The sequence below is a fragment of the Tachypleus tridentatus genome, chromosome 12, assembly GCF_004210375.1.
Source record: "Tachypleus tridentatus isolate NWPU-2018 chromosome 12, ASM421037v1, whole genome shotgun sequence".
Lineage (NCBI taxonomy): Eukaryota > Metazoa > Arthropoda > Merostomata > Xiphosura > Limulidae > Tachypleus > Tachypleus tridentatus.
Genome location: NC_134836.1, coordinates 69,024,215 through 69,041,051, shown reverse-complemented (window position 1 = coordinate 69,041,051; position 16,837 = coordinate 69,024,215). Strand labels below are relative to the sequence as shown.

General features: G+C 36.9%; 1 protein-coding gene across 1 annotated transcript in view; it reads right to left on the bottom strand.

Moving 5' to 3' along the window:
* Window positions 1–3,161: 3,161 nt before the first annotated feature.
* The window catches only part of LOC143233508 (uncharacterized), a 29,533-nt gene continuing 15,857 nt past the window's right edge, over window positions 3,162–16,837 (bottom strand). The window contains exons 2-4 of the mRNA XM_076469803.1: window positions 10,905–11,108; window positions 7,681–9,712; window positions 3,162–4,171 (exon numbers count right to left, since the gene is read on the bottom strand). Of these exons, the coding sequence (XP_076325918.1) occupies window positions 3,397–4,171; window positions 7,681–9,712; window positions 10,905–11,108 (3,011 nt within the window). The 3' untranslated portion in view covers window positions 3,162–3,396. The remainder of the gene's footprint in view (window positions 4,172–7,680; window positions 9,713–10,904; window positions 11,109–16,837) is intronic.

Sequence of the window (16,837 nt, the reverse complement as noted above, 5' to 3'; positions counted from 1 at the left end):
TTCCTTCATCATGTCACAGCGTGAACCTTAAATACTGGAGCCTAATCACGTTAATAACTGGCTAGTCCACGCTTGTCCCATGGTAGAAACAGAGTTAGGGAAAATATCGAATTAAACTTAACAGATATTGTTAGGTAAATCTAATCAAATAGATTGAAATTATGTAGTAACAAGTCAGCTGAAGAAACTCAGACATTAATAGTACAAAACATTTTATTATTGGCTGTTTCCTGTAAATTGTCATGAACACAATACAGTTCGTTAAATACTTCACGTCCAAGCAGACATTAGAATATAAGTAATAAGGTTATTGTGAGAGGATTTTCGGCGAAATGAATGGACGGACAGAAAATATAACTTTATTAAAATTACAAATATATTTGGAAGCTAGAAAAATGAGTCCTGTTTGAGCGATTGCTTCGAGCTAAGCCTTAGATTAGCCAGACGTATTGTGGTAAGACGACGTGGTGATTATTAAAAGTGGTCGGTGGGAACGAGGACGTGTTAGTTATAAGATATACATCTATGGGATTAGAAGGACGTTCAGATTGAGATTTAAGGTCGCCCAGACAGTGTAAGGTAGCCCACACAAACAATATAGCCTTCTACGTCGTGACGCCTCGTTGTGTGGCTTGAAGGAAATATCAGAAGTGAGTCTCGCGCTTGTGGAAAGCGTTTTAACACACCCTATCGAGAGATTATCTCGTTATATTAAATAGGGCTCTTAATTAATAAACCAGTATCCGTAGACGTTACAACCGCGATATCTATCTTACGAAAACATCAGTTTATTTTTTAACACTAAATTTGGAAAGTCGGAGAGGCAGTTTCATATTTCTTGTCCTCTGCATAATTATTCGAAACGAATAAAAATGTCAGCACTGACAGATAACGTCCGAGTATGGAACTCCCTTCATCACCTTTTGTATAATATGAATAAATGTATAAAAACACCAAACATTAAACAATACTTAACATGATCCAACACGTTAAACAATTACATATTAAATACTATAAAAACATGTTCCTATACATACAAGTATTAATGACCGTAGTAAGAAACCATGGAGATTTTCCACGCTTTTACTTATGTAAACTTCTCATGCTTGTAAACAAGTAGGACTAGTAAAGCATCATATAATTGTTGTTTATATGCTAATAATTTAAAACGTCCTTGATGTAGTTATCTGACCAATAATAACCTTCAAGGAATATCGTTCCCAGCACGTATCGGTTCTCAGATGTTCTTTTCAAGACAAAGATATTAACTGGTACAAGGTCTTCTTGGATAAAAGATAATAGAACTCGCGCTACGTTTCATAAACTTTTCGTATAAACACACGTAGCGTCGCAACCATGCAAAACACACTTAGAATCGTAACCACATGAACATATAAATTTGAATTAGAACCATGTAAACACAGAATGTAAGATGACCAGTGTAAAATGATATTCAAAATTAACAGGCACTAGGTTCAGGAATCTATATTTTTTACAATATAACAGTAGGTTCAGGTATTATAATTTGTTCTACATGGTTTAACTTTCCGCTATCCACATCCACTGTGTGTAACTTATGAATAAATATAAATTTGTTTCACCAATGACATAGGGATCAGGTGTACTAATATATAAGCTATAACCATAACATTTAAGCCATAAACCAAAACACATCAAATACGAAAAAATACGCTGCAAATTTTAAAGAAAGGATCCTAGGGTACAAGCTACCACGTGGGATTATAAAATGTATCTTAGGTTTTGGAGGTGACTGCGGAATTAGGACCCATATTGCGGTGGGGATACAGTCTATCAGTCTTAACCCCCAGTTCGCTAGTCTCACATAAAAAAAATTAGAAATTGGTAGAGCGAGATGTGGGTGCTCGAGCCCACAACGTCTCATATCTATAATCACCCTTCGCTCCCTGCAGACAGTTATGGGAAGGTAACTGCTCTCCCAAGTCAAAATAAGAATTAAGAAAAACATAAAGATGAAAAAATAAATAAAAAATTAGTAAGAGAAACGTACCTCCTAAAGTTAGCACTACTGTCCCCACTATGGTAAAAACACTAATTAACATGACATCAATAAAGTGATAGTTTACTATGACTGTCATACTTTCATATACGGCTTGAGGTGAATATCAACATGAAGTAGTACTAAGTTCTTAAATCACCTTATTTTTAACTGAAAATAATTTCAGTAGAATTTCTCTGATTTTACTTTCTTTGTATTTATTACAGAATAACTTAATAATTTTATCTAAAGTGTCTTTATTAAATCAATTAAATATTAATTTTCTTATTACTATATCAACATTATTAATAAAATATTGTAATTTATTACAACTTTTACAATATCTGAATAATTGTGAAGTTATAATGTTTATAATAGATGGGTATGGTACATTACTATGTAAGGAGGGTAAACCATAAATTGGAAAATCAAAATATTTTATTTTATCAAAAATATTTATACTGATATCCTTTTTGTCAATTACTTTAACTTCTAAATCTATATAATGTGTATCTGTATTAGATGTTGAAGTATTTTCAGTTTCTAATTCTATTGGATAAATGATGTCCATAACAATTACATTTCGTGGGAAACGTGAACGTGTATTTTTATATAGATGATGTAAAAACCTGTATTAAATATAAGATATAAACACCTGTATATCTACGTAGACGATGTAAAAACCTGTATTAAATATAAGATATAAACACCTGTATATCTACATATACGATGTAAAAACCTGTATATTTATATAAAAAATTTTTATATAAATAGAAGTGAACGCTTGTGTATTTATGTAGAAGGAGTGAACACCTGTGCATTTATGGAGAAGATGTATGTATTGTATGTATATATATTACCATTATCGCCAGAGCACTATAATCTAAGATTAAAGTGCTTGGAAACCCATGGGGGTGCAAACATTTATAATACACAAACCTAATGTGTGTGTTTTGTTTTTACTTTTACCCACCAAGGTAATCAAAAGTGAAACATAAAATAGGTATGTACCCTTTGGAGAATAGTTCTTTAGTTCGTTGTTTAGCGAAATTCTAGGTCTACAATAGGTGTCAGTTTCGGTTTTGTTTGTTATGATACTTGACCAAGAAGACGAACTAAGTTAAATTAAGTGACAATAAAAAAAGAAAATTTATTGTTTTATTAAATGATTCTGTCAATTCAATAATAACACGTTTATCACAGCAAGAATAGTTGAAAACGAAGATTAAAAACACACAAAAGACAGTTTCATAACGAGAGGTAAAATGTAACGGACAGAGGGCGATGAAGTGTCTAATGTACACACATCATTTGAGAATCTTCTAGTATGCTAATGTAACGGTATAAACTAAACCACTGATGTTTCGATACTGAATAGTTTAGTCCCCTTGTTTGTAACCCGTCTTCCCCACCCACGGGTAGTTCTTTGGACATTTCTGACAGGTTTTCATGTATCGTACGCCATTCTTACTTCCCACGTTACACACTTTTGGATTATGACACGGAGGGGGTCGTTCGTTCCGCTTACACTGCCAAGGTTCGAAACTGTTTAGTTTAGACTTGGGGGTAGGGTTTCTTATCCACTGGATAAGTTGCCAATTGGTGATTAACCAGACGTCGCCTTTGTTCATGATCTCATCTAGAAATTTTATGAACCCCTTTTTGTGATGGGGGGTTGTGAACCAGGCCGAGTGATAGAACAAACCTAGAGGGGCCCGGTTAGAGTTGTAATGGCGGTGAAAGTTCTTTCTGAAAAACTTTGTAATTCCTTCTTCGTCCTGGGCATTAAAACAGGCGTCTGCCATGGAGCAGCGGCCACCTCTTAGATCCACCCACATCACCATACCTACCTCCCAGAGCCCTGGAAAGGACTTTTTGGGGCAAGGAGTAATCATACACTCGTGGTTGATAGCGTAGTCTAGAGTGTAGGGCCAGAGTGGTGGGTTATTATCGAACACAGGCATGGAAGAATCGTAGGTGAAATTGGCTTCGTACAGCATCTCAAACATGTTGTTTCCACCAATCTGCAGAAACGGTGCTCTCATCCCTCGGACGTCCTCCATCTTAACTCCTCCATAAAGGTGGAGGATCTCTCGTTGGCCATGGACCTCCTTAAGCCATCTGTTTTTCGAGAACTTTTCACCAAAACTGTGACTGCATTAAAAAGAATAGCAATTAAAATAGTAAACAAACAATAGTAATCAAACGTAAAGCTTGTTTTAGTGGTACTTTAGGCAGGGCAGACATATTGGACTGATTTTAAACTTCACTGGACTGAAACTGTCTGTTGAAAGAAAAGGGAACAACATTTCAGTTTTTATAATGATGTCTTCTTCACGGTCAGACATGGTCCAGGCATCAACATTTCAATTTTTATAATGAGGCCTTCTTCACGGTCAGACATGGTCCAAGTCTCAACATTTCAGTTTTTATAATGAAGCTTTCTTCACAGTCAGACATGGTCAGACCTCAACATTTCAGTTTCTATGATGAAGCCTTCTTCACGGTCAGACATGGCCCAGGCCTCAACATTTCGGCTTTTGTAATGAGGTCTTCTTCACGGTCAAACATGGTCAAGGCCTCAACATTTCAGTTTCTATACTGAGGCCTTCTTCATGTTTAGATAAAGACCGCGGGAAAGAGCTGTATAGTTGAATTTCAGTAGGCAGTTACAGTCCAGTAATTTTTTTTAAAAATAAAGTTCCAATGTCTGTTAAAAGTTTCAGTTAATAATACAAATATACGAATTGCTGAAAGCTATAATTTTAATTGATTTGGTAGTCCAAAAATTAGTCCTAGAAAATCTGCACGTAAAGTATGTTTATAGCCTAGAAAACTGAAGAAACATCAGTTCCATTCACCAACTATAGAAGTACAATTAGCGGTAGAAACATAGATAACCCACATATGTTGCTTAAAATACGTGTTTTATGTGTGTGTGTGTTTTCATTCAGCAAAGCCACATCGGGCTATCTGCTGAGCCCACCGAGGGGATCCGAACCCTACGTGTTTTATAAGCTTGTTGTTACACATTAAACTTGTGTAATCTATGAGTTAGCGTGGCAGACTGCGCATCAGAAGATCCAAAGTTCGAACAAATATACTTTTCAAAAAAAGAAACGCAAAGGGCAAAATTTGAGACATATTGTTAACAAGTTTATTCCGGGTAGTTCTGTATGACATGTGTGAAACTTTGCACATTCACTGCTGAACATCCAAAGTCTGCAAAGGCGAAATCCACGCTCACTAGGTGAAGTTTAACGTCACTCAACGTCAATAACGAGTATGCCCCCCCGTGAGCATTAATAACTGCTTGGCATCTCCTGCCCATTGAAGCGATGAGATGACGAATCACATCCTGTGGAATGGCTGTCCACTCAGCCTGCAAAGCTGCTGCAAGCTGAGGTAGAGTCTGCGGTTGAGGTTGTTGCCGTCGCAGACATCGGTCCAACTCGTCCCAAAGATGTTCGATGGGGTTTAAATCTGGTGATCTGGAGGGCCAGGGAAGAACGTTGATGTCGTGGTGTCTCAAGAAGACAATGGTGAGTCGGGCTGTTTGAGGACGGGCGTTGTCATGTTGATAAACGTCGTTGACGTTCACCATGATGGGTTGCACATGGGGCCTAAGAATCTCGTAGGTGGTTGCGTACGGTCTGATCGGAAATCCTACGCAGCCCTGGTATGGTTGAGGCAGTAGACGTCGCAGGGGTGGTCCTATCCCGAAGGTGACGTATCCGGATGTTGCAATCTTGTGCGGGCGTGGCCACACGAGGTCTGCCAGATCGTGGACGGTCACAAGTTGATCCATGTTGTTGGTGACGATTCTATAGCCTTGTGATGGTGCTTGGGTGGACATTCACAACTCGCAACATCTGATCGAGATTCGCCTGCTTCCAAGCCACCAATGGCGTTGTTGCGTTGTGCTTCAATCAGTCTTGGCGTAACTGTATTGCGTATCGGTGGCTTAACACTGAGCTATGGAAACCGAGAACCCGTCACTTTTATAGGGATTTTGCACATGTTGCACTTGCAGAACTTGCAGATCTCTCAAACAAATTTATTGGACACGCATGCGTTTTGGCGAAAAATCCGATGTTTTCCTCCGTTTTCAAAGTGCACAACTTTTATTGTCATTTTAGTCTGACAATCAGTGCCTTAACACGTGTAACATCACATACTCTGAGCTTGTAACGTTATTACATATATTTCTCTTTAAAATAACAGAAATATCCCTTTTGCGTTTCTTTTTTTGAAGAGTATATATACCGATGAATATGCATTTACTTTAAGGTACGTGAGCGTTATAAATGTGACAACCAGTCATGTTACTGCATTAAGAAGCACCATGTAGGCGACAGGTACTGACGACTGGTTTCCCTCGCTTAATCAGCAGAATTAGGTTACAAATAGTAAAGTTCTTATTTAAAGCTACCTAAACTGTTGAGCTGTGATTGACTTTAGTTCTCTGTCTGTAGCACCTGAACGGTTGAGCTCTGATTGGCTTTAGTCTTCTGTCTGTTGCATCTAAACAGTTGAGCTCTGATTGAACTTAGTCCTCTGTTTTTACTACCGAAACAGTTGAGCTCTAATTGAACTTAGTCCTCTGTCTTTAGCACCAAAACAGTTGAGCTATGATTGACTCTAGTCCTCTGTCTTTAGCACCTAAACAGTTGAGCTCTGATTGACTCTAGTCTTCTGTCTGTAGCACCTAAACAGTTGAGCTCTGATTGAATTTAGTCTTCTGTCTGTAGCACGTAAATGGTTGAGCTGTGATTGGCTTTAGTCCTTTGTTTATAGCACACAAACAGTTGAGCCCTAACTGACTTTAGTCTTCTGTCTGTAGCACCTAAACAGTTGAGTCATGATTTAATTTAGTCTTCTGTTCAGGTGCTACAGACATAGGATTAAGTTCATTCAGAGCTCAACTGTGATTGACTTTAGTCTTCTGTCTGCAGCACCCAAACAGTGAACTTTGACTGATTTTAGTCTTCTGTCTGTTGCACCTAAACAGTTGAGCTGTGATTGGCTTTAGTCCTTTGTTTGTAGCACCCAAAGAGTTGAGCTCTGATTGAATTTAGTCCTCTGTCTGTAGCACATAAATAGTTGAGCTGTGATTGACTTTAGTCCTCTGTCTGTAACATGTTATTAGGTATAACCGTTTACTTAGTGAAATGCGTGAAATGACTCGGATACTGAAAATATCTGATTATCCTTTGTTCCATCGTACACTACACCTAGGCTTCTAGTGTATTAGTTTTTGGTTCGCTACTTTGTTTATTAGTTATCATGAAACTACAGAAATAATCATTTTCGATCATCGCAGGTATCTAAATTGGGTTTTTAGCGTTATGTACCCTCAGACTTGTCGCAGAGCTACCGCGGATTGTTATTCCGCGACATTTTGTTTTTTCGTACTGATTCAAGGTTTTATTGCTGTATTACGAAAACAATAACTACGTTAGGTTACCTCGTGGGAGGTAAGATACATATGTGTAAGATACGCAGCTAAAATCAGTATCTGAGTACAAACAGTAAAGTAACATAATCTACTAGCAACCTGACTGACACATGTGGTACCTGACTTCAAACATTAAAGTAAAACACCTGATTACTGGTCTGAATGCTACAATTAGTACGTTAATACGTATACTAAAGTAACATACCTGATTGTATGAGACGCCATCTCGTGCCCTTCAGAGTAAAGAGTTTGAACTTGTGAGTAATCTGTCCATTCGTGCGATACATAAAAAGTCCCCAAAATAGGACAGCCATTAGGGTTTTTTCGTCCTGTGAATATTTCTTGGTATAAGTCGTAGTTCAAAGCATTTACGGCGTCATCAAAAGTAAGAAGCACCACTTGTGGAACTTCGCTGACTGGAAGATCTCCTGGAATATTAGTTCCTCCGCAACGGCAGTCTGGAAGACGGCACTTGTTGGGTCTACATGTGTCAGCTGGTTCTAAGGGAACTGGAGTGGAGTACACAGGTGGAGGTCGTACAGCTAGTTTAGAGTAAGAATCCCTCTTTGATGATTGAGAAGCAGCAGGGATTATTTTGTTGGATGTTGCGGTGGTTTCTGTATGAACAGTTCTTGGTTTACCAGATCTCGTGTCATAAGTTGTACTTCTATTTGTTGCACCATAGTTAGAAAGTGAAGAAGGATCGTTGTTAACATTTGAATGGCTAACGTTTCTAGTGACTGGTGGTTTGCTGTTCATAGGTTGGTTATATTTAGGGGTATCTGGTACACTTACTATGATAGGATTAGTACCAAACTGAGCGTCCAAGTTGTCTGAGTCCTGTAAAGACTGCTTTGGGTCGCTATGAAGAGGACGATGGTTCGAAGATGGTTGGCTATATAGTTTATAAGACCTGTTTGGGATTAGTGTTGGTCCTGGAGTCAGCGGTTTGATATCAGGATCTTTAGAATAATCATTATTTTGCAATAAAGAAGACGAGATAGATGATTCTTTTGAATGTTCATTGTTTTTTAATAGGGAAGGTATAATATCTGGATCTTTCGAATGTCCATTATTTTGTGACAGAGAAGACAGGATAGCTGATTGTTTGGAAGGATCGTTGTTTCGAGATAGGGAAGACAAAGTACTTGATTGTTTGGAATGTCCATTGTTTGGTGATAGGGAAGACAAAGTATTTGATTGTTTCGAATATCCATTGTTTGGTGATAGAGAAGACAAAGTATTTGATTGTTTGGAATAACCATTGTTTGGTGATATGGAAGATAAAGTATCTCTTTCTTTGGCAGGATTGTTATTTCGAGGTAGGGAAGACAAGGTCTCTGATTTCTTAGAATGGCCACTGTTTGGTAACTGGTAAGATACAGTATCAAGATCCTTATAGTGACCATTATTTGTAGACACAGTCATATCTGAATTATCATATTGGCTGTTATTTCTTTTCAAAGACAATATGCCATCTTTATTGACAAGAGACCCAGATTTACCATTGTAACTGGTGCGTTCTTTTGGCTCACTTGGAAAAGATCTGTTGTAATTTGATTGAGAAGCTCCACCGGATGCCTCATTACCGTCATCATCTTTACTACCATAGACGGAGATGGCATCTGGACCTTTGGGTTTTCCATTGTTTGTACTGATGTCTACTTCTTTCTTTGGGTTCTCATAATCAGTATTTTTATCCTCTAATGCAAGATGTGACCCTCCATCTGCACTTTGGGAAGCAACTATTTGAGATATTTTTTGTTTGTCTTTGTTGTAATTCTGAGTTTCTGTGTCAACATTTTTATCAGAGATTGGTCTTACAAACACTTTACCACCAGATACAAAGGAAGGTCGATCGCTTCTCAAGTTTACGCTAGGTGTCTCTGTTTTATGTGTACCTTCTTCATATTGGAGCTGGCTACCCTGATTGTGGGAGTTAAGGTAAACTCCATGATTAACCTCTCTCTGGCTGCCTGGGTTAACACGTTCATGTTTCTTCTGATAGGGTGATTTTAATGGTGTCGTCAAGGGAAAGTCGGGTGGCGGGGGAGAAGTGGAACTGATAGACAACCGTAACTCGGATCTTTCATTAACTTCCCCCTTATTCCTAAACTTTGACCTGTAGTTGTAGCTAGATGACCTACCGGGAGATGAACCCTGCTTACGTCTTACACTTGAGAAAAAGTCTCCATTATTAGGGAAATTCTCGTAGTTTTCGTCACTGGTCTGTGAACCTATAAATCAAAATCTGTTTTAATGTTCATCTTTCAAAATGGTCTTTATTAAATACACTGGTTTCAGCTTAGTATGGGGACATTAGGGTTACCTTTATATTAACTACCCTGGTTTCAGCTTAGTATGGGGACATTAGGGTTACCTTTATATTAACTATCCTGGTTTCAGTTTAGTATATGGACGTTAGGGTTGACTTTGTATTAGTTAGTATTTATTACTAATAAGTAAAGAATTTTATAACGCTATTTTTGCTTTAGAGAATATCGTTTGAATTTTAAATTTGTGATACGAAAATAATAACATGCTTGTAGTGACTTTAACAATCATTAAATTATTAATTAGCTTTATTGTGGTTTGGTTATTGTTAAGTACAAGGCTACACAATCAGATATCTGTGTTCTGCCCCATCATGGGTGTCGAAACCCGCTTTTTAGCGTCGTCAGAATATAGACTTACCGCTGATTGAAAGCTGAGCCCCCTGCTAGTACAGCGGTAAGTCTACGGATTTACAACGCTAAAATCAGGGGTTAGATTCCCCCCGGTGTGCTCAGCAGATAGCCCGATGTGACTTTGCTATAATAAAAACACACACACACTTGAACGTTAAATTTATAGCGCTCCCATGGATGAAAGGGCGAGTACGTTTAGTGATAGGACTCCAGCCCGCGAACCCCATAATGCTCTAACCACCAGGCTCATGCTAATGCTAATTGGGAACGGCACAACCATAACATTCCGAAACATTAGCATCATTATTAGTACTTATGAAAAAACGTTTGAACTTGTATTTGGAAGCGCTGTGGTCTAATACAATCGTTAATTGACAAACAACGATCTGTAAACACAATGACGTGATTTTATTTTGGGAAAGAAGACAGTTTAATGTCCTATCAAAACAAAATCACGTCATTGTATTTATAAATGTCGTTTGCCAATTTACTATAAAACATTCTAAAGGACGAGTAACATCCCATCATCAGATGTAACATCTGCTATAATGTGACGGTCAATCCCACTATTCGTTGGTAAACGAGTAGCCCAAGAGTTGGCGGTTGGTGGTGATTACTTAACTGCCTTCCCTCTAGTCTTACACTACTGAATTAGGGATGGCTAGCCCAGATAGCCCTCCAGTAGCTTTGCGCGAAATTAAAAAAAAACAAACAAAAAAAAACAAGAAAACAAACTGCTAACCAACTCCGCAGTTTGTATTTATCGGCCAATCACACGTCTGTAGGCGAGTGTTGAAGTACAGGCCGCCTATACAAGTTTCGTGAAGAGCATCTCCAAACACACACACGTAGTACTTGGTGCAGTCAGTCGGGTCTGGGTAGGAACCAAACTGGTCACTGCACGAGAAAGATGGGTCAGGTGTGCCGGTGTGTCCCACGGCTAAACCTGGAATACATGGAATACTAGTAACTGGTTAGTCATTACATTCAATAATTCATGATATATTACTATGTTACTTATAACTGGTTCATCACTACATTCAATAATCTAAGATATATTACCATGTTACTAGTAACTGATTCATCAATACATGCAATAATTCACGATATACATTACCATATGCTGGTAATAGGTTCATTACTCGATGTACTATTTATTTATTTAACTGAGTATTACATAAAATACGTTAAAGATGGACTAAGAAGTCATCGTGTCAGGCTGCAGACTCATACCTAAGGTCCACACTACAATGCCACTGAATGTATTTTATAGTTTTAGCTGTATGTTTTAAGGGTGAAAGTCATTATTGTTAATGGTTGAAAACAGTTAACACTGACTGCCTGCTTTCCCTCTAGTAAGTAGTTCGAATTTAGGAAGTTAAAGCTAACTGTTTAGCCAAGTATCACTACTCACGTTGAAAGTACCACCTAGCAGCTGTAATTTCAAGACTACAAATTATCAGTTATTACTGTACAAGGTTTAAAATTTAGAAAAAACAGTGATGTTAGTTGTGAGATAAAATATCATGTAACTTTTAATCTTACCTAACACACGATAAGCTTGTAATCAATCAATTACACACATCATGACTTCCTCAGTAATTTGTTCCTTAGTGGAGTTAATGGCTGTTTTTCAGTGATTAAAAAACCAGGATTAACACTATTCTTACATGGAGTTACTTCTTGTTTTTAAGTGATTAAACCTGAATTCACATTATTTTATGTACAGTTAGTCCACGTTTCTTAATGATTAGAGTTGGATCAACACCACATTAAAAGTATATTAATTCATTGTTAGAAAACAAAAGGAAAGATTATTTGATAACCAAAATATATGAAGTCACGGGTCATACAGCCTTATTATATATTTAATAATAAACTTCTAATGATTTATTTTCATCTCTAGGACATACAGAGCGCAGGCTTGTTTGTTTGGAATTAAGCACAAAATTACACCCGGGCTATCTGTGCTTTGCCCACCACGGGTATCGAAACCAGGTTTTTAACATTGCAAGTCTGCAGACTGGTGGTCACAGAGCTTCAGAAGAAATTTTTCTAAGATTTGTTTGTTTGTACGTGAGCACAACGCTACAGATTGGACTACATGTGCTGTGCTCACCATCGGTATCGAGACCGTAATTTTAGTCTTATAAGTACGTACTCGTAGACTTATAGCCAAGCCACTGTTTTTTATTCTAACCAAAAACTAAAAAAATACTTTATGAATAAACTCTTCTTACTGAGCAACACAATAATGGTGAAGTAAAGTTCATAATTAGTTTAAATGTTCATATCCTACAAAATACATTACGTTTCAAAATGGGTTCTTCGTGGGTTTTATACGGAAAAAATCGTAACGATTTGTTGGTCTGTTTGTTTTTTAATTTTCCGCAAAGCTACACGAGGACTATCTGCATTAGCCATCCCTAATTTAGCAGTGTAATACTAGAGGGAAGGCAGCTAGTCATTACCACCCACCGCCAACTCTTGGGCTACTCTTTTACCAACGAATAGTGGGATTGACCGTAACATTATAACGCCCCCACGGCTGAAAGGACGAACATGTTTGGTGCGACGGGAATCCGAACAAATCTTAACGAATTACTTTCAAACATTGGTGAAATTAGATACTTTAATATGTTCTCTGTGTAACATTTTCCCTTCTACACTAGTTATTGAAAATTAAACAATCACTGTTGGAATATTGACAGCATTTTAATAAGCATCGTAAGAATTACGATAAAAGTGCTGTTAATATTCCAGCAGTGATTGTTTAATTTTCACTCTTAATGAATGAAGTGAAGATAGTTTCTGAAATATCGTGATAGGTTTCCTTTTGTCATGACGACAGTGTCATTGCCAGCTAGCCATATGAATAATCAGAAAGTTCTTATGACGACAGCGTTATTATTAGCTAGAGGAATATACCAGTAGTTCTCGTGACGAATATGTAGCTATTGTTAACCATATGATTAATTAAAACAATTCTTTCTCACGGTGGATTTGAAAGGTTAACTCTGCCAAAGTACGTTCTCGTTTAGGGTTAAGACTCCATTCTAGCATCTAAACATACCACAGGGGTATGTTTTCATGTAGACCTTGTTGTCCGGCTCATCTCATGTAATGACTCTTATCAGGACTGACCTAATTAAACTTTGAAAACCCTAGCCACACGTGAATGTCGTGACGATAATTTGTTTTCATTCCATTGTTATTTCTCGGGCAGTATTGTTATCTTAACATTTAGACCAAGTACTGCCGCTTAGCCTCGAACCAGGCAACTATTGTGCCTCTCAACACATTATTTTTACTAGTCGATTACCCGTGGCGCCAAGTGCTCACTTGGGGTGCCAGCAGTTGGTCGAGATGACAGTGCATGGTGGCTATGAGCGATTTGCAGCCTTGTATAGTAATCTCCATTGAATTCTCAAACACTCCGTAAACTGTAAACCTGTAAACGTAAGATCTGCGTGTGACCTTTTCATCTTTGTTTTGTTCTAGTGGGTGCAGCAAATTATTTTCTTCTGTAGATTCGAATGGAAAAAAATAAAGTTTTCCATGATGAGAAACGGAGGCGAAACAGGAAAATAGTGACCTCTATTGCAACTCTACATGCTCACAGGATAAAAATTTCTCAAAGTTGGGGATTGAACTTCGCGAAGTAAAAAAGAGTTTTCAGTGTCATATATGTCGGCAAGAGTTTCATTATTGTTTGATGATATGACCTCTAGTAATCAATGACCTTAAATCAAACGACCCTGTAAGGACAGGTGACCTACTCATTCGTTATTGTCACTTAGGCTTAATACCTAGAGCGCCATTCTACCTTCATTAGCCACAGTTAAGATATTTGTAAGTTTCACATCTTCAGAGTGTTTACCCTAAAACTCCTCGCTTTCTTCTTTCACTGATATATAGCTAGCCATAAGAGTGACAGTCAAACATCACTATTCAAGTTGATGGTGGGAGGTGGTGGTGTTGCCTAGCAACCTTTACACCAAGTTATTACTTCAAAGTTAGGGAAGGCTGGCTCAGATTACCCTCCAGTAGCTTTGTTGTTGCCTAGCAACCTTTCTACCAAGTTATCGCTTCAAAGGTAGGGAGGCTTGGCTCAGATAACAATTGAGCAGCTGTGTGCGAAAATCAACGAACAGCAATATCTGTTTTATTTCTAGTGTTTTAGAGTCTATGAAACTGAAAGTCTTTCTTAGCCTAACTGGTCAACATTAATGTCGGGTACATAATATCATTTTAAAATAAATTATAACTTGATTATTTGTAAGCACATAGCTACACAGCTGGATATCTGTACTCTGAACACCATGTACATCAAAACCCGGTTTATAGCGCAGTGAGTACACAGACATAACACTTGGGAGAGGAGCTAACTTTTGAGAAGGATTTGTACTTGATCATGTAATTAATTCTCATGATTTATTTTACATGATTGATTTTATTCAGTAACACAATATAAATCTCTCCCATTTCAAACATTTTTGTGAAACTAATTTTCTGTTTAACTGATTTATCAAACAAGAAATATGTTTTCACCATGAAGTTACAAAGTTTGTTATTGGAAGATTGTAAAATTTATCCAATATATTGCTTATTCTTCATGAACTACACAAGTGACAGAGCTATGTGTAGTACAAAACGTCTACAAAAGTGATACACCTATATGTAGTACAAAACATATTATACGATAGTGGCACAGCTCTATGTGGTACAAAACATATTCTATCATAGTGACACAGCTATATGTAATACAGAACATATTCTACCGTAGTGACACAGATATATGTAGTACAAAACATATTCTACAATAGTGACACAGGTATATGTAGTACAAAACATATTCTACCGTAGTGACACAGCTATACGTAGTACAAAACATACTATACCATAGTGACACAGATATATGTAGTACAAAACATATTCTACAATAGTGACACAGGTATATGTAGTACAAAACATATTCTACCATAGTGACAGCTGAATGTAGCACAAAACATATTCTACAATAGTGACACAGGTATATGTAGTACAAAACATATTCTACCGTAGTGACACAGCTATACGTAGTACAAAACATACTATACCATAGTGACACAGATATATGTAGTACAAAACATATTCTACAATAGTGACACAGGTATATGTAGTACAAAACATATTCTACCATAGTGACAGCTGAATGTAGCACAAAACATACTCTACCATAGTGACACAGCTATATGTAGTACAAACGATATTCTAAGATAGTGACATAGCTATATGTAGTATGTCGATAATAGAATTATAAACTTTGGTGACAAAGAAATAAAAAAAAATTATTTAGTACTTATTATATAATGAAACACAAACCATACTGCCATATGATAAAGAAAGAAAGAATAAACGCGATATTCATTAATAGAACTGTTTTTTAACAGATGACAAAACTATAATCTTATTAACCAGGTGACAAAACTATAATCTTATTAACCAGGTGACAGAACTACAATCTTATTAACCAGGTGACAGAACTATAAACATATTAACCAGGTGACAGAACTACAATCTTATTAACCAGGTGACAGAACTATAAACATATTAACCAGGTGACAGAACTATAAACATATTAACCAGGTGACAGAACTACAATCTTATTAACCAGGTGACAGAACTATAATCTTATTAACCATGTGACAGAACTATAATCTTATTAACCAGGTGACAGAACTATAAATATATTAACCAGGTGACAGAATTATAATCTTATTAACCAGGTGACAGAACTATAAACATATTAACCAGGTGACAGAACTATAAACATATTAACCAGGTGACAGAACTATAATCGTATTAACCAGGTGACAGAACTATAAACATATTAACCAGGTGACAGAACTACAATCTCATTAACCAGGTGACAGAACTATAAACATATTAACCAGGTGACAGAACTACAATCTTATTAACCAGGTGACAGAACTATAATCTTATTAACCAGGTGACAGAACTATAATCTTATTAACCAGGTGACAGAACTATAAATATATTAACCAGGTGACAGAACTATAATCTTATTAACCAGGTGACAGAACTATAAACATATTAACCAGGTGACAGAACTATAAACATATTAACCAGGTGACAGAACTATAATCGTATTAACCAGGTGACAGAACTATAAACATATTAACCAGGTGACAGAACTACAATCTCATTAACCAGGTGACAGAACTATAAACATATTAACCAGGTGACAGAACTATAAACATATTAACAAGGTGACAGAACTATAATCTTCTTAACTAGATGAACGTTAAATTTACTGATTATTTTGTGTACTTATTTAATAAGTATTATTGTATTACGATTGAGAACATTTTACTGTAAAGTCGTAACTTGTAATAAAATAAAAACTTATTGTGTTATCGTTAACAACGACAGATGCTGTACAACGAAATAGCTCATGTCGATTACTAATTAGCCGATGCGTGTTATTAGGTTTAATATCAGTATAAACAGTCGCCACTAGCAGCTACAATGTCGTTGTGTGAGTGCGGTAATGACTTCGTCTACAACTGTACTCATCATCACGAGACAATGTATAAAGAACGAGGAAAAACGTTATATTTAGACAATAATCGCTGGTTGTTTATTTTACTGTCAGATAGTATGTTCTCATGC